Raw genomic sequence first — 25,738 nt, forward strand, 5'->3', positions numbered from 1 at the left:
TAGCACCTGCGTGGCCACGCAGGACTTGGTATGCAGATCTGGTGGACGTGTCATTCCTTCCACCATGGACTCTGCCTCTGAGACAGTGCCTTCTACTTCAGGGTCCTTTAACCATCCAAATCTAATTTCTCTGAGACTGACTGCCTGGAGATTGAACGCTTGATTTTATCAAAGCGTGGCTTCTCCGAGTCAGTCATTGATACCTTAATTCAGGCACGAAAGCCTGTCACCAGGAAAATCTATCATAAGATATGGCGTAAATATCTTTATTGGTGTGAATCTAAGGGTTACTCATGGAGTAAAGTCAGGATTCCCAGGATATTATCTTTTCTCCAAGAAGGATTGGAAATGGGATTGTCAGCTAGTTCCTTAAAGGGACAGATTTCTGCTCTGTCTATTCTTTTGCACAAGCGTCTGGCGGATGTTCCAGACGTTCAGGCTTTTTGTCAGGCTTTAGTTAGAATCAAGCCTGTGTTTAAACCAGTTGCTCCGCCATGGAGTTTAAATTTGGTTCTTAAAGTTCTCCAAGGGGTTCCGTTTGAACCTCTTCATTCCATAGATATCAAGCTTTTATCTTGGAAAGTTCTGTTTTTGGTAGCTATTTCCTCGGCTCGTAGAGTTTCCGAGTTATCTGCCTTACAGTGTGATTCCCCTTATCTGATCTTCCATGCAGATAAGGTAGTTTTGCGTACCAAACCTGGGTTTTTTCCTAAGGTGGTATCTAATAAAAATATCAATAAGGAGATTGTTGTTCCGTCATTGTGTCCTAATCCTTCTTCAAAGAAGGAACGTCTATTACACAATCTTGACGTGGTTCGTGCTTTAAAGTTTTATTTACAAGCTACTAAAGATTTTCGTCAAACATCTGCTTTGTTTGTTGTCTACTCTAGACAGAGGAGAGGCCAAAAGGCTTCGGCAACTTCTCTTTCTTTTTGGCTAAGAAGTATAATACGCTTAGCTTATGAGACTTCTGGCCAGCAGCCTCCTGAAAGGATTACAGCTCATTCTACTAGAGCTGTAGCTTCCACATGGGCTTTTAAAAATGAGGCTTCTGTTGAACAGATTCGCAAGGCGGCGACTTGGTCTTCGCTTCATACTTTTTCAAAGTTTTATAAATTTGATACTTTTGCTTCTTCGGAGGCTATTTTTGGGAGAAAGGTTTTACAGACAGTGGTACCTTCCGTTTAAGTACCTGCCTTGTCCCTCCCTTCATCCGTGTACTTTAGCTTTGGTATTGGTATCCCACAAGTAATGGATGATCCGTGGACTGGATACACCTTACAAGAGAAAACATAATTTATGCTTACCTGATAAATTTATTTCTCTTGTGGTGTATCCAGTCCACGGCCCGCCCTGTCATTTTAAGGCAGGTATATTTTATTTTTAAACTACAGTCACCACTGCACCCTATGGTTTCTCCTTTCTCTTGCTTGTCTTCGGTCGAATGACTGGAGGTGGCAGTTAGGGGAGGAGCTATATAGACAGCTCTGCTGTGGGTGATCCTCTTGCAGCTTCCTGTTGGGAAGGAGAATATCCCACAAGTAATGGATGATCCGTGGACTGGATACACCACAAGAGAAATAAATTTATCAGGTAAGCATAAATTATGTTTTTGCTTTGTTCGTTTGGTATTCTTAGTTGAAAGCTAAACTAGGTAGGCTCATATGCTAATTTCTTAGACCTTGAAGATCGCCTCCTATCTAAATGCATATTGACAGTTTTTCACCACTAGAAGACATTAGTTCATGTGTGTCATAGATAACATTGAGCTCACACACGTGAAGTTACCTAGGAGCCAGCACTGATTGGCTAAAATGCAAGTCTGTCAAAAGAACTGAAATAAAGGGGCAGTTTGCAGAGGCTTAGATACAAGGTAATCACAGAGGTAAAAAGTATATTAATATAACTGTGTTGGTTATGCAAAACTAGGGAATGGGTAATGAAGGGATTATCTTTTAAAACAATAACAATTCTGGTGTAGACTATCCCTTTGAGTAAAGCAATTTAAACGTAGGCTAAACTAATATGACAATATAAGTTGTCTAAGTTCTACTAATGCTCTCTGGCTGATAAAGACAGCTCTCACAGCTGCAGGGACAAAGACCTCTGCATTGGCTCGCTTAGAACATGAACCTGGATATATAAAAGGAACTATAATATCAGTTTAATGTAGTATAGAACATAATATACTGAAAGCCACAACTGCTTCCATGGTATCCAGAACTCCCTTTTTTATAACTTTACCTATTACCAGTTTGATTCATGTTCTGGTAATTAACTTTCCTGCTTTACTTGATGTGCCTTATTGGCTGAACCTCTGCCCTAATAGAGGTGAACATCTTCATTGCTCACAAACATCATTTCACATTAATCAACAGCCTGACTTGTTCAGGGACAGCCAGTTCTTGAGACGGCTCCTCTTCCCAGATGTACTAATTCCCTCTGACATGCTGTCTGTAGGATTTCTGTGTCTCATTTTGTATAGAAACCTGACACATGAAGACTAAAATAAACCCGTATTGATCTGCATGCTGCATAAAAGCAATGTCTGAATGCCCTGTGTTCAACCTTCTATCGTGTTTTTGTTCCAGGCTGTTTTTTGTAATTGAGTATGTAAATGGCGGAGATCTGATGTTTCACATGCAGCGTCAAAGGAAACTTCCTGAGGAACATGCAAGGTTTGTTTACACCGAGAAAAAATTAATATACATTTTGTCAATATGATATTACTCCTTTTTTCTGTGTATATAAAATAAGCTATTTAGGAAAAACTCTATTATCTTTTGCCTTATGTAATGTGCTTACGCTGTTGTTTCCTGCTGAAAATGATGACAAAATATTACATTTCATTTGAAATAAAAGCATAAGCATCTTATTTCAGTCATTCAAAAGCTGCAGCTGCATTTATTGAGCAAGCCTGTATGGTTTTTGTTAGTAAGGCTGGCTTATTTCATTCTTTATTATAGATTTGCCATTTTTCTCCCTGTAGGTTTTATTCTGCAGAAATCAGTCTGGCATTAAACTACCTTCACGAGCATGGGATTATTTATAGGGATTTAAAGCTGGACAATGTATTATTGGATTCTGAAGGGCACATAAAACTTACTGACTATGGCATGTGCAAGGTAAGAAAATTAATGCTTTTTTTTTTCCTTTAATATTCGAAGAGAAAAAAAAGAGAACATTTTGGCTTTTAAAATGGAAAGGATAGTTATTTTTAAATCACATTATTATTTTTGTCTTTCTTTTAACCCAGTAGATAAAAATGTCCGTTTTGCTTTTTTTATTTTTAAATAAAAAATATTGAGAGATTTTGATAGGTGTAAATTGTCTTTTTAAAATTATTCTTGAGTAATATTTGATTCAAAATACGTATCAATAATTCTACAAGGTGTTAGAAAAAATAAATACAGGTGGCCCTCGGTTTACAACGGTTCAATTTACACCGTTTCAGAATAACAACCTTTTTTTCCAGTCATGTGACTGCTATTGAAAAGCATTGAGAAGCAGTGCATTGATTAAAATAGCCAGTAGGTGGAGCTGTCCGCGTGTGTTGCAGCAAAGCAAAGCAAGCTGAAATTAATCAGTTTAACCAGACCTGAGCTATCGAGCAGATTTCAAAGGAACAAGATCTTCCTGTCTATAAATTAGACCAGATTGGAATGCATAGAAAGAACTGTTTGCAGAAAAATGCAAGTGAAGTCTGTGTTGTGTGATTATTGTATTAGGTTTATAATGCTGTTTAGCAAACGTTTCTGTTTATTTAACTTAGTTTATTTATATATTCTGTGTTGTGTGATTATTTTATTAGGTTTATAATGCTGTTTAGCATTTAAAGTCTTCATTTCAAAGCTTTAAAAATAATGTATTAGGTGTTACTTATGACAAGTTTGAGAAGGGCCTGGAACCTAACTCCCTCACTTCCCATTGACTTACATTATAAACTGGGTTTCAATTTACAACGGATTCGATTTACAACCATTCCTTCTGGAACCTAACCCCGGCGTAAACTGAGGGCTACCTGTATATATTTATTTATTATACACACAAAAGCATAAGAACCTACATACAAACTAGGCAATATATTAAATAAAAATATAATTTTAAGTTATATAATATACTTTTAAGGCCAAGTTAGCAATAAATGGCTTTTTTTTGGTGGGGGTGGGATTTATGGGACAAAAAAAATTAGATGATGTCTGTTTCATTATAGAGTGAATATAACGGATAAGAAAATTAAATTTATATTTCTCTTGTTAAGTGTAGTCAGTCCACGGGTCATCCATTACTTATGGGATTATATCTCTCCCCAACAGGAAGTTGCAAGAGGATCACCCAAGCAGAGCTGCTATATAGCTCCTCCCCTCACATGTCATATCCAGTCATTCTCTTGCAAGTCTCAACAAAGGAGGTTGTGAGAGGAGACTGGAGTTTTTTACTTAATTCTTCAATCAAAAGTTTGTTATTTTAAAATGGCACCGGAGTGTGCTGTTTTTTCTCTCAGGCAGTATTTAGAAGTAGATCTGCCTGCGTTTTCTATGATCTTAGCAGACGTAACTAAGATCCACTGGCTGTTCTCGCGCATTCTGAGGAGGGGTAACTTCAGAAAGGGGAATAGCATGCGGGGTCCTCCGCAAATGAGGTATGTGCAGTATAATATTTTCTAGGAATGGAATTGACTAAGAAAACACTGCCGTTACCCATATGATGTAAGTACAGCCTTTAATGCAGTAGTAGCGACTGGTATCAGGCTGTTAAATGTATGCGCAGTTGAGTTATTTTCTAGGGACTAGAATTTGACTGAGAAAATACTGTTAATACTGAAATAAATGTATAAGCCTTAACTGCAGTAGAAGCGACTGGTAGCAGGCTTAGTGATAACTTTACATAACACTGGAAAAGTTGTTTTTAAAACGTTTACTGGCATGTTATTCGTTTTGTGAGGTACTTTGGTGATAAATCTTTTTGGGCATGATTTTTTTCCACATGGCTAACGTTTATTTCTGCATAGAAACCGTTGTAATAGGTCTCCCACTGTTGTAATATGAGTGGGAGGGGCCTTTTTTAGCGCCTTGTTGCGCAGATAAAATTCTAGCACAGTCTTCCTGCTTTTTCCTCCTTGATCCAGGACGTCTCCAGAGAGCTCAGGGGTCTTCAAAATTCAATTTTGAGGGAGGTAATCAGTCACAGCAGACCTGTGACAGTGTGTTTGACTGTGAGAAAAACGTTAAATCTAAAATTGATTATCCGGTTGTGGGTATTGAGGGGTTAATCATCCGTTTGCTAGTGGGTGCAATCCTCTGCTAAATTCATACATTTATTGTTAAAATTGTTGGCTATAACTGAATTAGTTCATTGTTATTTCAACTGTAACAGTTTTTTTGTGTTTTTAAAAGCGCTGCTGCGTTTTTTTCATATTGCTTGTAAATTCACTGACAGTTTTTTTCCAAGCTTGCTAGCCTTCATTGCTAGTCTGTTAAACATGTCTGATACAGATGAATCTACTTGTTCATTATGTTTAAAAGCCAATGTGGAGCCCAATAGAAATTTGTGTACCAATTGTATTGATGTTACTTAAAATAAAAGTCAGTCTTTACCGGTAAAGAAATTATCACCAGACATCGAGGGGGAAGTTATGCCGTCTAACTCTCCTCACGTGTCAGTACCTTCGCCTCCCGCTCAGGAGATGCGTGAGATTGTGGCGCCAAGTACATCAAGGCCCTTACAAATCACTTTGCATGATATGGCTAATGTTATGAAAGAAGTATTATCTAATTTGCCTGAGTTAAGAGGCAAGCGCGATAGCTCTGGGTTTAGGACAGAGCGCGCCGATGACACGAGAGCCATGTCCGATACTGCGTCACAATTTGCAGAACATGAGGACGGAGAGTTTCATTCTGTGGGTGACGGATCTGATCCGGGGAGACCGGATTCAGAAATTTCAAATTTTAAATTTAAGCTTGAGAACCTCCGTGTATTGCTAGGGGAGGTGTTAGCGGCTCTGAATGATTGCGACACGGTGGCAATCCCAGAGAAATTATGTAGGCTGGATAAATACTATGCGGTACTGGTGTGTACTGACGTTTTTCCTATACCTAAAAGGCTTACAGAGATTATTAGCAAGGAGTGGGATAGACCCGTGTGCCTTTTTCCCCTCCTCCGATATTTAGAAAAATGTTCCCAATAGACGCCACCACACGAGACTTATGGCAGACGGTCCCTAAGGTGGAGGGAGCAGTTTCTACTTTAGCCAAGCGTACCACTATCCCGGTGGAGGATAGTTGTGCTTTCTCAGATCCAATGGATAAAAAATTAGAAGGTTACCTTAAGAAAATGTTTGTTCAACAAGGTTTTATATTACAGCCCCTTGCATGCATTGCGCCCGTCACTGCTGCGGCGGCGGCATTCTGGTTTGAGTCTCTGGAAGAGGCTATTCGCACAGCTCCATTGGATGAGATTATGAACAAGCTTAAAGCCCTTAAGCTAGCTAATGCATTTGTTTCGGATGCCGTGGTGCATTTAACCAAACTAACGGCTAAGAACTCCGGATTCGCCATCCAGGCGCGCAGAGCGCTATGGCTTAAATCCTGGTCGGCAGATGTAACTTCTAAATCTAAATTGCTTAATATTCCTTTCAAAGGGCAAACCTTATTCGGGCCCGGCTTGAAAGATATTATTGCTGACATTACTGGAGGTAAGGGTCACTCCCTTCCTCAGGACAGGGCCAAATCAAAGGCAAAACAGTCTAATTTTCGTGCCTTTCGTAATTTCAAGGCAGGAGCAGCATCAACTTCCTCCGCCCCAAAACAGGAAGGGACTGTTACTCGTTACAGACAGGGCTGGAAAGGCAACCAGTCTTGGAACAAGGGCAAGCAGGCCAGAAAACCTGCTGCTGCCCCTAAGACAGCATGAAGTAAGGGCCCCCTGTCCGGAAACGGATCTAGTGGGGGGCAGACTTTCTCTCTTTGCCCAAGCTTGGGCAAGAGATGTCCAGGATCCCTGGGCGTTGGAGATCATATCTCAGGGATATCTTCTAGACTTCAAAGCTTCTCCTCCACAAGGGAGATTTCATCTTTCAAGGTTATCAGCAAACCAAATAAAGAAAGAGGCGTTTCTACGCTGTGTACAAGACCTCTTATTAATGGGGGTGATCCACCCAGTTCCGCGGTCAGAACAAGGGCAAGGATTTTATTCAAATCTGTTTGTGGTTCCCAAGAAAGAGGGAACCTTCAGACCAATCTTGGACTTAAAGATCCTAAACCAGTTCCTAAGAGTTCCATCATTCAAAATGGAAACCATCCTACCCATGATCCAAGAGGGTCAGTACATGACCACAGTGGACTTAAAGGATGCCTACCTTCACATACTGATTCACAAGGATCATTATCGGTATCTAAGATTTGCCTTCCTAGACAGGCATTACCAGTTTGTAGCTCTTCCCTTCGGGTTAGCTACGGCCCCAAGAATCTTTACAAAGGTTCTGGGCTCACTACTGGCGGTACTAAGACCGCGAGGCATAGCGGTGGCTCCGTACCTAGACGACATTCTGATACAAGCGTCAAGTTTTCAAACTGCCAAGTCTCATACAGAGATAGTTCTGGCATTTCTGAGGTCGCATGGGTGGAAGGTGAACGTGGAAAAGAGTTCTCTATTACCACTCACAAGGGTTCCCTTCTTAGGGACTCTTATAGATTCTGTAGAGATGAAAATTTACCTGACGGAGGCCAGGTTATCAAAACTTCTAAATGCTTGCCGTGCCCTTCATTCCATTCCACACCCGTCAGTAGCCCAGTGCATGGAAGTAATCGGCTTAATGGTAGCAGCAATGGACATAGTACCATTTGCGCGCCTGCATCTCAGACCGCTGCAATTATGCATGCTCGGTCAGTGGAATGGGGATTACTCAGATTTGTCCCCTCTAATAAATCTGGATCAAGAGACCAGGGATTCTCTTCTCTGGTGGCTTTCTCGACTCCATCTGACCAAAGGGATGACCTTTCGCAGGCCAGATTGGACGATTGTAACAACAGATGCCAGCCTTCTAGGTTGGGGCGCAGTCTGGAACTCCCTGAAGGCTCAGGGATCGTGGACTCAGGAGGAGAAACTCCTCCCAATAAATATTCTGGAATTAAGATCGATATTCAATGCTCTTCTAGCTTGGCCTCAGTTGGCAACACTGAGGTTCATCAGATTTCAGTCGGACAATATCACGACTGTGGCTTACATCAACCATCAAGGGGGAACCAGGAGTTCCCTAGCGATGTTGGAAGTATCAAAGATAATTCGCTGGGCAGAGTCCAACTCTTGCCACCTGTCGGCGATCTATATCCCAGGCGTGGAGAACTGGGAGGCGGACTTCCTAAGTCGTCAGACTTTTCATCTGGGGGAGTGGGAACTTCATCCGGAGGTCTTTGCTCAACTAATTTATCGTTGGGGCAAACCGGAACTGGATCTTATGGCTTCTCGACAGAATGCCAAACTTCCTTGCTACGGATCCAGGTCCAGGGACCCGGGAGCGGCGCTGATAGATGCTCTAGCAGCCCCTTGGGGTTTCAACATGGCTTATGTGTTTCCACCATTTCCGCTGCTTCCTCGGCTGATTGCCAAGATCAAACAGGAGAGAGCATCGGTGATTCTGATAGCACCTGCGTGGCCACGCAGGACCTGGTATGCAGATCTAGTGGGCATGTCGTCCTGTCCACCATGATCTCTACCTCTGAGACAGGACCTTCTAATTCAGGGTCCTTTCAACCATCCAGATCTAATTTCTCTGAGGCTGACTGCATGGAGATTGAACGCTTGATTCTATCAAAGCGTGGCTTCTCGGAGTCAGTTATTGATACCTTAATACAGGCTCGGAAACCTGTTACCAGAAAAATTTACCATAAAATATGGCGTAAATACTTATATTGGTGTGAATCCAAGAGTTACTCATGGAGTAAAGTTAGGATTCCTAGGATTTTGTCCTTTCTACAAGAGGGTTTAGAAAAGGGTTTATCTGCTAGTTCATTAAAGGGACAGATTTCTGCTCTGTCTATTCTGTTACACAAACGTCTGGCAGATGTTCCAGACGTTCAGGCTTTTTGTCAGGCTTTGGCTAGGATTAAGCCTGTGTTTAAGACTGTTGCTCCGCCGTGGAGCTTAAACTTAGTTCTTAAAGTTCTTCAAGGTGTTCCGTTTGAACCCCTCCATTCCATTGATATTAAGCTGTTATCTTGGAAAGTTCTGTTTTTGATGGCTATTTCCTCGGCTCGAAGAGTCTCCGAGTTATCTGCCCTACACTGTGATTCTCCTTATCTGATTTTCCATTCAGACAAGGTAGTTCTGCGTACTAAACCTGGGTTTTTACCTAAGGTGGTTTCTAACAGGAATATCAATCAAGAGATTGTTGTTCCATCATTATGTCCTAACCCTTCTTCAAAGAAGGAACGACTTTTGCATAATCTGGACGTAGTCCGTGCCCTGAAGTTCTATTTACAGGCAACTAAAGATTTTCGTCAAACTTCTTCCCTGTTTGTCGTTTACTCGGGACAGAGGAAAGGTCAAAAGGCTTCGGCTACCTCTCTCTCCTTTTGGCTTTGTAGCATAATACGTTTAGCCTATGAGACTGCTGGACAGCAGCCTCCTGAAAGAATTACAGCTCATTCCACTAGAGCTGTGGCTTCCACCTGGGCCTTTAAAAATGAGGCCTCTGTTGAACAGATTTGCAAGGCTGCAACTTGGTCACTTCACACTTTTTCAAAATTTTACAAATTTGACACTTTTGCTTCTTCGGAGGCTATTTTTGGGAGAAAGATGCTTCAGGCAGTGGTTCCTTCCGTTTAAAGTTCCTGGCTTGTCCCTCCCATCATCCGTGTACTTTAGCTTTGGTATTGGTATCCCATAAGTAATGGATGACCCGTGGACTGACTACACTACAAGAGAAATAAATTTATCAGGTAAGCATAAATTATGTTTTTAAGAGGTTGATGGCTGATGGAAAAAGTCAGCGTAAAAGTGTGATAATTCTCTATTGACACCACACTGTATTGACAGATGCCTCTTCTGTTACCAGTTCCTCAAGACCATATCGTTTCTCATTCCTTTGCTTTTCTGGTAAAGTCTATATGACTTTAAGGTTTTCTTATTTAGACAACAGTTTTCTTATTTCCTGTTTGCATCATACTCTTAATCTCTCCTTTACTATTTGAAGGAAGGATTGAGGCCTGGAGATACAACTAGCACTTTCTGTGGCACTCCAAATTACATTGCTCCGGAAATCTTGCGTGGTGAAGATTATGGTAAGTAGAAATACCTTCTTGAAAAAAACACTACCTTATCCTCTATGTAAAATCCAATCCCCGTTATTTTAGTTTGCCTTTTGGTTACTGTTTTCTACTTACAGATACCATTAATAGTGAGCAAGCTAAAAAAAAAAACTATCTGGAGACCACCATTAGTAAAATTTTATAGAATATTTTTATATTCTTTCTGGAAAATATCATTCTTAAGTTAAAGAAATTCTTAGAGATAATAAACTCATAATTAAATTCCCCATACTATATATAATTAAGTATAGTTAAATATATAAATGTTTTGTGTATTAAACAAAAGTTATTCCCCTTTTAAAATGATTAAACAATATAAAACACATTATGGGTGTCTTGAATAATTGTGGATTCAAATGTTGTACATGAATAAGTTAGAAAAACTATTGTAATTTACATGTGTTTGTATATCAAACATTTGTGGTGTGGGGCGGGGGGTGTTCTTACCAGTAATTCTGATGAACCTTTTTTTTTTAAACTGTATTTCTTAAATATTTTTCTCTGAAATTATCTACTGGTTTTATACCCATGTAGTAAAGTATGTAGGCGATTTGTCAACTTATGGAAAGCACTTAACACCTTGTGCATCTTGAAGTACCACATTATAAAGTGAGGATACCCATCTTTGTAAAATGTTTGCACATGCACCATTCTGTTTATGAAAGGATACGCCCTTAACTAACAGGAGGTTATAAGTAACATGAATTTGGTCTGCAAGGAACCACATAATGAGAAAAGATCCAGAATGGGCCTTTTTAAATCTTGTGAAGTAAAAAAGAGAAGTAAATGTGTGTACCTCAATATAATACTGAGCCTGCAGATAGGGATGATCGGTTTAATAAATACTTCTGTAGATTTTTTTATTTTATTTTTAAACACAATAAGAAATACGGTAATCTGAACACTTAAATTTATATTTAAAATCTGTAACTCTGCAATAAAAATGTAACAGTCAAAGATAAAGTTATTAATTCCAGCATTTATATTATTTGCCAGGTAGTGCCATGTATACAACAGAATATTGGTTTAATTAGAAGTCTTGTATAGTTGACCTAGTGCCACTGAGCTCCAGGGTGGGAGTACTGTGTATGCTTCAAAGAGATAAGCTATCAGTTGCCAAGATGATACCTATTAAACATGTTATTGCTACTGATTCCCTTTGGCTCTAGGAAGACTTCCATTATATAGAGGGATAAAAATAAGTTCTGGGTTGGCTGCTTTATTACACGTACAGCTTGAATGGAGATAAACAGATCAGTTACAGTGTTTGCTGATTGCTTTTCTGTCTGAAAAAGGTTTTAGTGTGGACTGGTGGGCTCTTGGAGTCTTGATGTTTGAGATGATGGCAGGAAGGTCACCGTTTGATATAGTTGGAAGCTCTGATAATCCGGATCAGAACACAGAGGATTTCCTTTTCCAAGGTAAAGTCTCATCCTATTGAATTATGCTAAGTAATGCAGAACAGGCCTTCAGTCTCTCATATATGAAACAGTATTACTCCATTTAGCAACTGTACAGGGATTATTACTTTAGGCAGTAAAAAAAAAAAATATCACACTGGACAAATGTAATTAAAGTGAAAATTGATAAATAAGATGTTTATCCAAATAAGGGGACTCCAGTCTTAAAGGGGCATTGTATTGATCCATGTCATGTTCTGGAATGTATTAACTTTTTTACAAACCACTCAATTACTGCATTTTGTAACATTTCTCTCACTTAATTTCCTCTTTTTTTATGCTGGAGCTGCACTGTCATGTTATTATTTATTAAACAGTTGTGTGAAGTTGTATCTAAAGACGCAGAACACATTGCCATGTAATACACTACAACTAAATCTAACAGTTATTATAATGCGTTGGTTTTATTCTCTCTGGGAGGGATGTTCTATATATCAAACTAAATTTGTTTTCATAAATAAGTATGATGGATGTAGTTGGTAAATATCAGTGTCTTCTTACACAAATATTTATAAGGGTTGATTTATTATTTAGTTTAATAGGATTGTGATAACATTAATATGAATGCTTTACATGTAAAACAATTGTTTTTGTAATTGTTAATGTTATCCCTAAAAGTACAAACTGATTTCATTTCAAACATACATCTGCATTTGTACTGATTTATTTTTTATTTATTTAATAGTTATTCTAGAAAAGCAAATCCGTATTCCACGATCCCTATCTGTAAAAGCGGCAAGTGTTCTAAAAAGCTTTCTTAACAAAGTAAGTAACGTTTGTGTATTTGTAAATCACTTCTCATTTCTATATTATTTCATTTATGATACTAGACATATTCATTTGTTCCTTCTATAATCCCTGTAGGAACCAAAAGACCGACTTGGCTGCCACCCACAGACAGGATTTGCTGATATTCAGGGCCATCAATTCTTTCGTAATGTTGATTGGGACCTTGTAAGTAGTTTTAGTTGGTAACACATAGTTTGGCATTAAGACGTGCAAACATTTTCCAGATAACATATTTGAACTAATTTTGTCCAAAAGTTGTTCATTAGCTAAACAAACTAATGAACTCATAGACATTTTCTTCATTTAGTTTCCCTGTCTATGAAATGGTGAAACTAAATGGGGTAATGAATATTTTTAATTTATTTGTTCATTACTTCATGAGCAAGTTTCTGACTTCAAATTTGTTATTCCTTTTACAAACAAATAATGAAAGCACATTTTTGTGCATGTCAATTGGGTATTATTACTACTGAGTCAGCCACATCTCAATTTAATAATGTTCCAAACATTCCCGAATGGTGAGGTGATAAACTGTAAAAAAAAAATTGACTCTTTGTTTTAAACAAGTCTCAAACTTCTAGACATTAAAAGTGAACATGCTTAAAGGCATAGGAAACCCCCAAAAATTATTTTGTGATTCAGAGCATACAAGTTTAACAAAGTTTCTAATTTACATCTATTATCAGATTTGCTTTGTTCCCATGGTCTTCTTTGTTAAAGAGATACCTAGGTAGGCATCTGGAGCACTACATAGCATAGTGCTGCCATCTAGTGCTCTTGCAAATGCATAACATTCTTGTAAAACTGCTGCTATATAGCACTCCAGAAATGGACCGGCCCCTGAGTGTATGTCCCTGTTTTACATCAAGATACCAAGAAAACAATGAAATATTGATAATAGAAGTACATTTTGGGTTTCATGTCCCTTTAACCTTCTTTACATAAAGTTAGTCTAAGGAAGACTAAAGAGCTGAAACTCACACACCAATAAGATCCCTCATTGGAAATAATAACATTGTCTTTTACATGAATTGTCACATCTCTCTTTAATATAAAAACGGTGTCTTCTAAACTTATTCACCAATTTGACTTACCGTACACAACAAGTCAAGAGCTGAAATTGTGTCAGTTTCTGCAAAATAAATCCACAAAACTATATGATCTCTTCCATGAAAGTAGAGAGCCTTCATTGTCAAATAAACAAGACCTATAAAATATGTTCCTTTCTGCTACATTGAAATGTGTCACATGACTCTCTAGGTATTATGTGGTCAGTGGTACTGGCATAAAGGAAGCGGCACTTAAACTGATTTTCTTTTGTAAGATGTATCGAGTCCACGGATTCATCCTTACTTGTGGGATATTCTCCTCCCCTACAGGAAGTGGCAAAGAGAGCACCCACAGCAGAGATGTCTATATAGCTCCCACCTTAGCTCCACCCCCCAGTCATTCTCTTTGCCTACTCTAAGTAACTAGGAAGTGCAGAGCGAGTGTGGTGACAAAAATGTTAGTTTTTTATTTCTCAAGCAAAAGTTTGTTATTTTAAATGGTGCCGGTGTGTACTATTTACTCTCTGGCAGAAAAGGGATGAAGATTTCTGCAAGGAGGATTATGATCTTAGCACTTTGTAACTAAGATCCACTGCTGTTCTCACAAGGGCTGAAGAGTACAGGAAAACTTCAGTTGGGGGAATGGTTTGCATGCTAAGCTGCATATGAGGTATGTTCAGTCCATATTTTTCTAGACAGACTGTGTTCATTCTAGAAAAGGCTGGCAATATTCCCATGAGGGAAGGGTAAGCTGTATTCAGACACTTGGATAGGAATTTCAGCTTGCATGAAGGGCTCATTAGTTACTGGTGACACTGTTAGGAAAAAAACATTTTTGTTTATTCAGTAAATGATGCAATTATAACGTTTTTTGAAGGGACTAAAGAGGTCCAGAGGTTCCTGCTGTGTTTGAGGACTGTAAAAGAAGTTTTTTCCCCCACAAATTGTTCTGAAGGGCAGGTAGGCGCCACAGCAGAGCTGTGGCAAGGTGCTGAAAGTCCTTTTTACTGGTTTTGGCGTTTTTTCAATCCGGTTTTGTCATTAAGGGGTTAATTGTTTATTTGCATAGCTGTGCAAAGTTACTAAGGCTTTATGATGCTACTGTAAAAATTTCGTTAAGTTTACTGCTTTTTTACACTGTTTTGCAGAATTTGTGCAACTTTTTTTCTCTTAAAGGCACAGTACCGTTTTATTTCTAAGTGTTATTTACTTTGATTACAGTGTTTTCCAAGCTTGCTTGTTACATTACTAGCCTGCTTAACATGTCTGACACCAAGTAAAATCCTTGTTCAATATGTTTGGAAGCCATTGTGGAACCCCCTCTTAGAATGTGTCCCAATTGACTTATATGTCTATAAACTATAAAGAACATATATTAGCACTTAAAAATAGAGCAATAGATGATTCTCAGTCAGAAGTAAATGAGGGTTCGCCATCTAGCTCTCCCCAAGTGTCACAACCAGTAACTCCCGCACAAGTGCGTCACATTCATTTACTTTGCAAGACATGGCCACAGTTATTCGGGCCTGAACTGAAAGAGATTATTTCAGACATCATTGGAGGGAAAGGTCATGCCTTCCCTCAGGATAGATCAAATAAGATGAGGACCAAACAAAATCATTTTCGTTCCTTTCGGAGCTTTAAGAGTGGTCCCACTTCAGCTTCCTCTGCTACAAAGCAAGAGGGGAATTTTGCCCAATCCAAGTCAGTCTGGAGACCTAACCAGGCTTGGAACAAGGGTAAACAGGCCAAGAAGCCTGCAGCTGCCTCTAAGACAGCATGAAGGGGTAGCCCCCGATCCGGGACCGAATCTAGAAGGGGCAGACTCTCTCTTCGCTCAGGCTTGGGCGAGAGATGTTCAGGATCCCTGGGCTTTAGAAATTGTGTCCCAGGGATATCTTCTGGAATTCAAGGGCTCCCTTCCAAGGGGGAGATTTCACATTTCTCAATTGTCTGTAAACCAGGCAAAGAGAGAGGCGTTCTTACGCTGTGTAGAAGACCTACATACCATGGGAGTGATCCGCCCAGTCCCAAAAGAGGAACAGGGGTTAGGGTTTTATTCAAACCTGTTTGTGGTTCCCAAGAAAGAGGGAACTTTCAGACCAATCTTGGAACTCAAAATTCTAAACAAGTTCCTCAAAGTTCCATCATTCAAGATGGAGACTATTCGGACTGTTATACCTCTGATCCAGGAGGGTCAATATATGACTACCGTAGACTTAAAGGGTGCGTATCTACACATCCCTATTCACAGAGATCATCATCAATTCCTCAGATTGGCCTTTCTAAACAGGCATTACAAGTTTGTTGCCCTTCCCTTCGGGTTGGCCACGGCTCCCAGAATTTTCACAAAAGTGCTTGGGTCCCTTCTGGCGGTTCTACGACCATGGGGCATAGCAGTGGCGCCTTATCTAGACGACATCTTAATTCAGGCGTCAACTTTCCAGCTAGTCAAGTCTCACACTGACATTGTGTTGGCTTTTCTGAGATCACACGGGTGGAAGGTGAACATAAAAAAGAGTTCTCTCTTCCCTCTTACAAGAGTTTCCTTCCTAGGGACTCTGATAGACTCGGTAGAAATGAAAATATTTCTGACAGAGGTCAGAAAGTTAAAACTCTTAACCACTTGCCGAGCTCTTCATTCCATTCCTCGGCCATCAGTGGCTCAGTGTATGGAGGTAATTGGACTCATGGTAGTGGCAATGGACATAGTTCCTTTTGCCCGCCTACACCTCAGACCACTGCAGCTATGCATGCTCAAACAGTGGAATGGGGATTATGCAGATTTATCTCCTCAACTGCATCTGGACCAGGAGACCAGAGATTCTCTTCTCTGGTGGTTGTCTCAGGACCACCTGTCTCAGGGAATGTGTTTCCGCAGGCCAGAGTGGCTCATTGTAACGACAGATGCCAGCCTGCTAGGCTGGGGTGCAGTCTGGAATTCCCTGAAAGCACAGGGCTTATGGTCTCGGGAGGAAACTCTCCTTCCGATAAATATTCTAGAACTGAGAGCGATATTCAATGCACTTCAGGCGTGGCCTCGGCTTGCTGTGGCCAAATTCATCAGATTTCAGTCGGACAACATCACGACTGTAGCTTATATCAATCATCAAGGAGGAACAAGGAGTTCTCTAGCGATGATGGAGGTAACCAAAATAATCCGGTGTGCAGAGGATCACTCTTGCCATCTCTCAGCGATCCACATCCCAGGAGTAGAGAACTGGTAGGCGGATTTTCATCCGGGGGAGTGGGAACTCCATCCGGAGGTATTTGCCCAGCTCATTTAGCTATGAGGCACACCAGAATTGGATCTGATGGCGTCTCGTCAGAATGCCAAACTTCCTCGCTACCGGTCAAGGTCCCGGGATCCCAAGGCGGTACTGATAGATGCTCTAGCAGTGCCTTGGTCCTTCAATCTGGCCTATGTATTTCCACCGTTTCCTCTCCTTCCACGTCTGGTTGCCAGAATCAAGCAGGAGAGAGCTTTGGTAATTCTGATATCACCTGCGTGGCCACGCAGGACTTGGTATGCAGACCTAGTGGACATGTCCTCGGTTCCACCGTGGACTCTGCCAATGAGGCGGGACCTTCTAATCCAAGGTCCATTCACGCATCCAAATCTAATTTCTCTGCGTCTGACTGCTTGGAGATTGAACGCCTGATTCTATCAAAGCGTGGTTTCTCTGAGTCGGTCATTGATACCCTGATTCAGGCTAGAAAGCCTGTCACCAGGAAGATCTATCATAAGATTTGGCGCAAATATCTTTATTGGTGTGAATCCAAAGGGTACTCGTGGAGTAAGATTAGGATTCCTAGGATATTGTCTTTTCTCCAAGAAGGTTTGGAGAAGGGATTATCTGTTAGTTCCCTAAAAGGACAAATATCTGCTTTGTCTATTCTACTTCACAAACGTCTGGCAGATGTTCCAGACGTTCAAGCATTTAGTCAGGCTTTCGTCAGAATCAAGCCTGTATTTAAACCTGTTGCACCGCCATGGAGCCTAAACTTAGTTCTTTAAGTTCTTCAAGGGGTTCCGTTTGAACCTCTGCATTCCATAGATATTAAGCTTCTATCTTGGAAAGTTTTGTTTTTAGTAGCTATATCTTCGGCTCAAAGAGTTTCTGAGCTATCTGCTTTACAATGTGATTCACCTTACCTTGTTTTCCATGCAGATAAGGTGGTTTTACGTACCAAACCTGGGTTTCTTCCTAAGGTTGTTTCTAATAAGAATATCAATCAAGAGATTGTGGTTCCTTCTTTGTGTCCTAATCCTTCATCTAAGAAGGAACGTCTACACAATCTTGATGTAATCTATGTTACACAATCTTGATGTGGTTCGTGCTTTAAAGTTCTACTTACAAGCAACTAAAGATTTCAGTCAAACATCTTCTTTGTTTGTTGTTTATTCTGGTAAACGGAGAGGTCAAAGGGCTACCGCTACCTCTCTTTCCTTTTGGCTGAAAAGCATCATCAGTTTGGTCTATGAGACTGCTGGCCAGCAGCCTCCTGAAAGAATTACTGCTCATTCTACTAGAGCTGTGGCTTCCACATGGGCTTTTAAAAATGAGGCTTCTGTTGAACAGATTTGTAAGCCGGCGACTTGGTCTTCGCTTCATACTTTTTCAAAATTTTACAAATTCAATACTTTTGCTTCTTTGGAGGCTATATTTGGGAGAAAGGTTCTACAAGCAGTGGTGCCTTCCGTTTAAGGTCCCTGTCTTGTCCATCCCTTCATCCGTGTCCTAAAGCTTTGGTATTGGTATCCCACAAGTGATGAATCCATGGACTCGATACATCTTACAAGAGAAAACATAATTTATGCTTACCTGATAAATTTATTTCTCTTGTGATGTATCGAGTCCACGGCCCGCCCTGTTTTTTAAGACAGGCATATATATTTTTATTTTAAAACTTTCAGTCACCACTGCACCCTATAGTTTTTTCTTTTTCTTCCTAGCCTTCGGTCGAATGACTGGGGGGTGGAGCTAAGGGGGAGCTATATAGACAGCTCTGCTGTGGGTGCTCTCTTTGCCACTTCCTGTAGGGGAGGAGAATATCCCACAAGTAAGGATGAATCCGTGGACTCAATACATCACAAGAGAAATAAATTTATCATGTAAGCATAAATTATGTTTTTTCATCAAAAATACACACAAATATGTCTGTCTTCTTTTTAATGATGGGTCATGTAACCCCCAGATATTGTGTGGTGAATGTCTGTAAAATCAGAATTGTATGCAGTTATAAAATGTATGTATGTTTTTTTTATACCTACTTTTTATTTAGTATCAATGGTAATATGGTGCAATAAGACGAAATAGATATGTTGTTCTGATTTTCAGTATGTACTTTTCTCCTAATGGGTAAGAGTCAACAGCCGCATTCATTATTCGTGGGAAATAAGAACCTGGCCACCAGGAGGAAGCAAAGACACACCAGCCAAAGGCTCAAATACTCCTCCCACTTCCCCTATCCCCCAGTCATTCTTTGCCTTTCGTCCCAGGTGGTTAGCAGAGAAGTGTCAGAAGTTTTTTTTTTTTTTTTTTTTAAAGCAAATACTTTTATTAATTTTTACGTAAAGTGTGTCTCTCATGGAGGGTAGTACTCTTCGCAATGGGACAGGAGTTTTAGTCCTTTTAGTCTCTCAGTGAGGGCCTGGGCAAATGTCCGGAGATGCAGTGGGAGTTCTCTCTGCGACACCATCCCGATTCGTATTAACAGCTCCTTTAGCACTTGGCTTTGCCGACTCTTTGCTTCGCTACCTGCTGTCTTCTCTCAAGTCCATGACGGAGGCGACGCTACACTCCGTCACACTTGAAGGGCTTTGTTCCTGTTCCACGGTGTAGATTCCGGTAAGATCATTTAATTTTATCAATATGAATGTTATGTTGTTATGTAACAGATAGGTATGGGTCTCAGTGAGACTTATCTTTTCGGATCTGGGAATCATGGGATAATTCCTTCCTTATGGGGGATTTGTGAACAGGGTGGGGTTCCTTAATCATGTTTATGTGATTTTCCTGCTTTGTGTATTGGGTATTGGCTCTGGGGCTGAGACGGGAGAATTGCTTGAAGGATTTAGTGGGGCCTAGTTACCGCATTTTTCTGGCATGCTTTTTTGGGACTTTACGGTTCACCTTATGGCCGGACGTTTTTACAGTGTGTTTGTTACGCTTCCGCATTCCTGACCGTGTGGCGATGAAGATTTTCTGCTTCATTTGGATCTGGTCAATGGAGGTGGTGAGTGTCCCAGCCATTGTGGGTGTCAGGTGCCGTTCTGTTTTTTTATATTGTCCCAATTTCTCTTTGGTTTAACCATGGAGGATTCTGAAGCTGAGACTGTGATTCCGATTCTTCCTCTTGTGAGGAAGGTGCTTCGGCCCCACTAACGCAGGTTTATCAGTCCTGTCTCTTGTGCCTTCTTAGAGTGCCTGGTTCCTCGGGCTCGGGGAACCAGGGGCCTATTGAGCCATCAGCCTCTGGGGGCTTTGTTCCTCAAGCGACGGATTCCCAACAGCACTCTTCCTCTCCATTTGTGGGTAACCCTAATGTCAATTTTCGCTCTCTACACAAGGTGGTTTGTTTCCCCTGGAGATGGCGGGTCGTTTCCGCTTCAATATCTTGATGGCGCTGGTTCGCCTGCAGGATCGGGAGGTTTCTGCCAGGTTGTGTTCCTGCTCGATTATCCCGGGTGTCCAGACTTCGGGTTGGTCTATTTAGTTTCCTGCGGGAGTGAATATTCCTCCATGTTGCACTTTTGGTTATCGGATCGCGCGGCTGCGTGTTCTACTCCGTCGCCTTTACCACTTATTGGGGGATCCTCTTTTCTATTAGTCAGGGACTGTGTCATTGAATGGTGCTTCGAGCTAGATTATTGGGGATGTTGATCGTCTCCTGTCGGTCGCTCGTGTCTTGTCCCAGAGTTTTTTTTGGGCAGATGCCTTCGGGCTGCCTTCTTTTCTTTCATCTGGTTAGGATACTTTTTTATTTGATTGTTCCCTCGGGAATTCTGGGATGGACTTGCTTTCTGTTACTTCCTTGGAAGTTGTTTGCAGACTGTTGGGTCCGGAATTTGTGTGCACCTTGTTGTATTGTCAGTGATGCCTGTTGCGCCTAACGGTTCCGGCGGGACCTTGTGTGTTTTGTTTTGTTGTTTGTTTTCACAAACTACTCTCTACATCTACATCTGGGCCTTCGGGTCCGTATACCGGGAGATATTGGGCATGCCACTAGCTTTGGTTCCCCTTTCAGGGGAGCGGGGCCTTCTCAGCTAGGGCGGTTTTTGGGCCTTGGTCTTCTTGCTACCCTCTAGGTGGTTTTTAGACTCCTAGGGTCTCTGGGCATAGTTTTGTTCCGCTTTTAATGGATCCTCTTCGTGGATCAGCGGTGGATCGCTTGTTGGTATGCGAGACATCGCGGGTTCATGCCTGCATTATCTGTGCTCCGGCAGCGGTGCTTGGGGTGGCTGGCCTGTGACTTGCCACGTGGGGGCCTGGGTCGCCTTTTTCGCTGCTGGAGGCTTCTTCTAGCTGGAACCCGGTTTTATTGGGGTCGCCTAGTCCGCTTCGGTTCTGGGTTTTTCCAGAATTTTCTCCACCCTCTTAGGGTCGGGCGCCAATGTGGGGCCCTAGTTTCTGAATGTCACGGAGTTTAGCTCTGTGTCGTGGGTTCTATCGTCTTGAGATCGGTTCTGCGTTTTTTCGCAGTCCTTTCCTAGGGTTTTTACTAGTTTTCCCTTTTTTTTCGGGTGAGGAGTGTCTGACCGGAAATTTGGTCGGGGTCCTCTTCTTCAGGTCTATTCGTGGATCTGGGATTGGGCTGGGGTTCCGGGTGGTGTTGGTATAGTTCTGTCTATGCTTTTCCCGCTTTTTCCCTCTGGTGTTCGGGTTGCGTCTGGAATGGGTTCTTCCTTTTCTCTCTTTAGAGAGTCTGGTCCTCTTCTTATGGCTGCTCGGGGCCTTTGTTTTCTGTGCAGGAATGTGTTCTGGATCATTTGAGGACCATTGTTCTGGTGCTCTAACCTTGCATCAGCATTCCTGTGTAGTTCCTTGGTAGGGGTCACTTTGTCCTCATATCTTCCCCACCGGTATCTGCTGTGTGAGATTGCTACCTCAGGTAGTCTCTGCTCCTTTGGGGCTGGCTCGTTTTGTGTTCTTTTTGACCCGTGTCGAGTTTTGTGTCCGGGGGGGGCAAGGTTTCCCTTGTCCTCAGTTTTCCCATGGGAGACTTTTGTCTCTGGGGGTGTGTTCCTTTTGTCCCTGGTTCAGGGATGGAGATGCCCTTTGGAATGGAGTTCTACGTTCAGTGTTCCTCTGGTTATGGTGGGACTCTGCTCATGTTCCTGGTCACACTCTGCTCATGTTTCTGGTCACACTCTTTCGAGGTGGCTGGTGGTGTTCCTCCCTCTCGTTCAAGGGGGGGTGAGACTCTGTCCATGGACTTTTCCCTGTTGTTGGTCTTTCCGTGTGTGGGCGGTCCTTTTTGCGGCGGTTGTGGGGGACGTCCCTGTTTATCTCAGGATCCTAAGCTACGGTTTTGGTAATCTTTTTCAGCTGCCTCTTTTTCTTTCGGATACAATGGGTCCCTGTTGAGGTGCTCTCTGAGCTCTCGGGGCGTTTGGATCTCTGAATTTTCCCTCCATGGAGGGGCGTTTTGTCTAGGAACTGTTTTTTGCTGGTTACTTTTCTAGGGGGTTGTTTTCCCTTTATCTGTGGCCGCACTATAGCGTGCTACTTAGTAGTCTGTGCAGTTTTCTGTTTTTCGAGATACTTTTTGTTCTCTTTCGGTCTATGACTTGGTCGCGTTTGACTGGTGATGCCCTTTTTTCTGGTATCTAGTGAGGCTTTCCGGAGTCTCCCGAACTAGTTTGGTCTGTCTTTTGGAAGACAGGGTTCTGGTTCATTATCCCTCTACCTTGCTTCTTCCTTTGGGGAGTTGTTGGTCAGGGTTCCCTTATGGGGGCGTGTGTATGGGATCTGCTTTTTTGGCAATATTGCCCTTCGAGTCCTGTTGGCTCGGTGATGTTGCATGGGGTTTTTACCCAGGCTTGGGCTGTCATTTGTGTCTTTGGAGCCTTTTTTTCTTGTTTTTTTGCTCCCTGCTTTTGGATAAAGCAGGACTTTTTTATTTATGGGATGTGGTTCAGTCCTGGTGCCCTCAGATTGGGCCGCCTCTTACCCTCCCGTTCTTGGCATTTTGTGTCCTCTTTGACTTTGGTATAATTTTCGCACAAGTAATGAATGCGGGTGTGGACTCTTTTCCATTCAGAAGAAAAACATAAATTATGCTTACCTGATAATTTCATTTTCTTCCGTGGGAAAGAGTCCACAGCCCTGTGCCCGTTTTTTGAGGCGTTTTTTTGTGTGTAGTCTTCTGGCACCCTTTCACCTTGATAGTCCACTGGTCCTTGTTCCTCGTCAGAATGACTGGGGGATAGGGGAAGTGGGAGGAGTATTTGTGCCTTTGGCTGGTGTGTCTTTGCCTCCTCCTGGTGGCCAGGTTCTTATTTCCCACAAGTAATGAATGCGGCTGTGGACTCTTTCCCACGTAAGAAAATGAAATTCAGGTAAGCATCATTCGCTTTTTATCAGATAAGATATGTGTACAATGCTACATTTTGGAACGTGACCTAATATGACAATATAAAACATGTTTGAAACATTTAGTAAATATTTTTAATGTACTGTAAAAAAAAATTATACCTAAACAATGTATGTATTTATTTACTTTGCATTTCTATAGCATGTGTATGACAAATATTATGGTTGGGGTATTCCTCTTCCCTCTGGAAATCTGTCTGTAGATACCTATGCACTTGCTATGATGTTTTCATGGTCAGAGTTTCAGCCATATCTGGTACCAAGGACCAGACACAATTGTGAGGCTTTAACAGAAGGAAACACATTGAGTTATAAGGGATAGTGAATTCATTAATATCTATAACCAATGATCTAAATAATTGTGTGACATTCTTCTATAATATGTCTGCCAGGGGCTCTTTAATATCATGCTTTAATGTAATCAATTTGTGTGTAAGTAAAAAAAATCTCATAAACCTAAATTGTGTTTTTATGCTGCTTCTACTTTGTACTGTGAGTTTCACTCTGCCTCATACAGGTTATGGATTTTCTAGTTCAGCTGGTATCTTAGCTAAAATGTATTGCATGGGTGTCCATTACTCATGCACTAGGAACAAACAGTATATGGAACTAAGCCTAAAATAATAGTCTTTTATCCAACAGGTCACTTAGAGAAGTATTAGTATACAGATAGTATACACCAATTTTCATATAACTGCATGTAGTAAACACTACTATAAAAAAGAATATGCACAGATACTGATCTAAAAATCCAGTATAAAACCTTTTTAAAAACTTACTTCAAAGCTCCCAGTTTAGCGCTGTTGATGAGGTTAGGATGGGACACCCAGGGAAAGTGGCAGGGAAAACAGGAAAGGCAGACACTCCCCACCTCCCCCCTTCCCTGCATATGAAAATACAGATTATATAAACAGAATAGATAGAAAAGACTGCCAAAGTCCTCAGAGAGAAAGCCACCATGTTGTGCTCTAAAGACATGACAATTTCCGAAGTATCTAAAATCAAGAAGAAAAATTGTGTCCCAAACAGAAATATGTGCAATATGGAAATTATTACCTTATTTGTATTAATTTATGACTATCTTAGAGCTCCTTTTTAATTTAAACATTTTTTTTATTTAATAGATGGAGCAAAAACAAGTGGTGCCTCCATTTAAACCTAATATATGTGGAGAATTTGGACTGGATAATTTTGATGCACAGTTCACTAATGAGCCTGTCCAGCTTACTCCAGATGATGAGTATGTTTTTGCATTTTGTTTTTATTATTTGTTTGTTTTAATTAAAAAAAAAAAAAGATTGTAATTTTAGTTACAGATTTTATATATATGTTAAGGCCTAGTTTCTCAACCTGTGCTACGTGTACCTGGGGGTACTTGGGACATTGGCAAGGGGTACTTCATGGCTTTACTGACATGAACAGAGAAAATTGTATTAGTGTGACCAAGTGTCACAGAGACAAGTGGCAGATAAATGTGCTACTGTGATATAGGTAAAGTACTTCATACTGAAGTATGCCACAATAAAACAAGACAGATAAACTGTGTATGAAATGGTTATTAAAAATAGAAAGATGTTTATTTTCCTCTATTTTAATGTAAGAAGCTCAGTAATTGCATTTCCATCTAAAGAGGATGAGAGTCCACGGCTTCATTCATTACTTGTGGGAATTAAGAACCTGGCCACCAGGAGGAGGCAAAGACACCCCAGCCAAAGGCATAAATACCTCCCCCACTTCCCTCATCCCCCAGTCATTCTTTGCCTTTTGTCACAGGAGGTTGGCAGAGAAGTGTCAGAAGATTTGTAGTCTCTTATGGAGGGTACTACTCTTCGGAATGGGACTGGAGTTTTAAGTAGCCCTGTCAGCCTCTCAGTGAGAGCTTGGGTGAAAGTTAGTCCGGAGATGCAGGGAGATTCTTTCTGTGAAACAATCCCTACTCAGATTAACAGCTCCGTAAACAATCAGCGTTGACGAGTTTCGCTGCCTGCTTTCTACACTCAAGTCCATGTCAGGAACGATGCTACTACACTGTCACACTTGAGAGGTTGTGTTCCTGTTCCACGGCGTAGATTCTGGTAAGATCGTTTCATTTTTTATACACATGATAACGCAGAAGACAGGGTCACAGTGTGATACCTCTTATCTTTATAGAATCAAGGGTTAATATCCCTGGTAGGGGGATTATTGAACAGGGGGGGGTTGTGCATAAAATTGTTTGTTGTGTCATTGCTGCGATATGTGTGAGATGTGACTCTGGCAATGGGTGGACTTAGTTTCATTTCCAGGAGTATTTGCAGGGCAGATTTGACGTGTTTTCTCTCTAGTGCAGGGGCGGTCCTGCGAGTCATTTCTTCTGTCGGGAGACATAACGGTTTCTGTGGTCCAGGTCATAGGAGGTGGTGAGTGCCCCGGCCATTGGAGGTTATAAAGGTGCCATTTGTATTTAGATTATAACTAGTACGTACTAAAGCTGCAAGCTATGGAGGACTCTGACGCGCTAGAAGGTACTCCCTCTTTAACTAAGTCTAGTACCT

At 41.2% G+C, this 25,738-nt stretch overlaps 1 protein-coding gene across 1 annotated transcript in view; it reads left to right on the forward strand.

Moving 5' to 3' along the window:
* The window catches only part of PRKCI (protein kinase C iota), a 555,904-nt gene that overhangs the window by 494,458 nt on the left and 35,708 nt on the right, over positions 1 to 25,738 (forward strand). The window contains exons 11-17 of the mRNA XM_053710130.1: positions 2,592 to 2,678; positions 2,990 to 3,125; positions 10,193 to 10,280; positions 11,603 to 11,728; positions 12,453 to 12,532; positions 12,632 to 12,721; positions 24,329 to 24,444. Of these exons, the coding sequence (XP_053566105.1) occupies positions 2,592 to 2,678; positions 2,990 to 3,125; positions 10,193 to 10,280; positions 11,603 to 11,728; positions 12,453 to 12,532; positions 12,632 to 12,721; positions 24,329 to 24,444 (723 nt within the window). The remainder of the gene's footprint in view (positions 1 to 2,591; positions 2,679 to 2,989; positions 3,126 to 10,192; positions 10,281 to 11,602; positions 11,729 to 12,452; positions 12,533 to 12,631; positions 12,722 to 24,328; positions 24,445 to 25,738) is intronic.

This window comes from Bombina bombina, chromosome 4 (genome assembly GCF_027579735.1).
Source record: "Bombina bombina isolate aBomBom1 chromosome 4, aBomBom1.pri, whole genome shotgun sequence".
Taxonomy (NCBI): domain Eukaryota; kingdom Metazoa; phylum Chordata; class Amphibia; order Anura; family Bombinatoridae; genus Bombina; species Bombina bombina.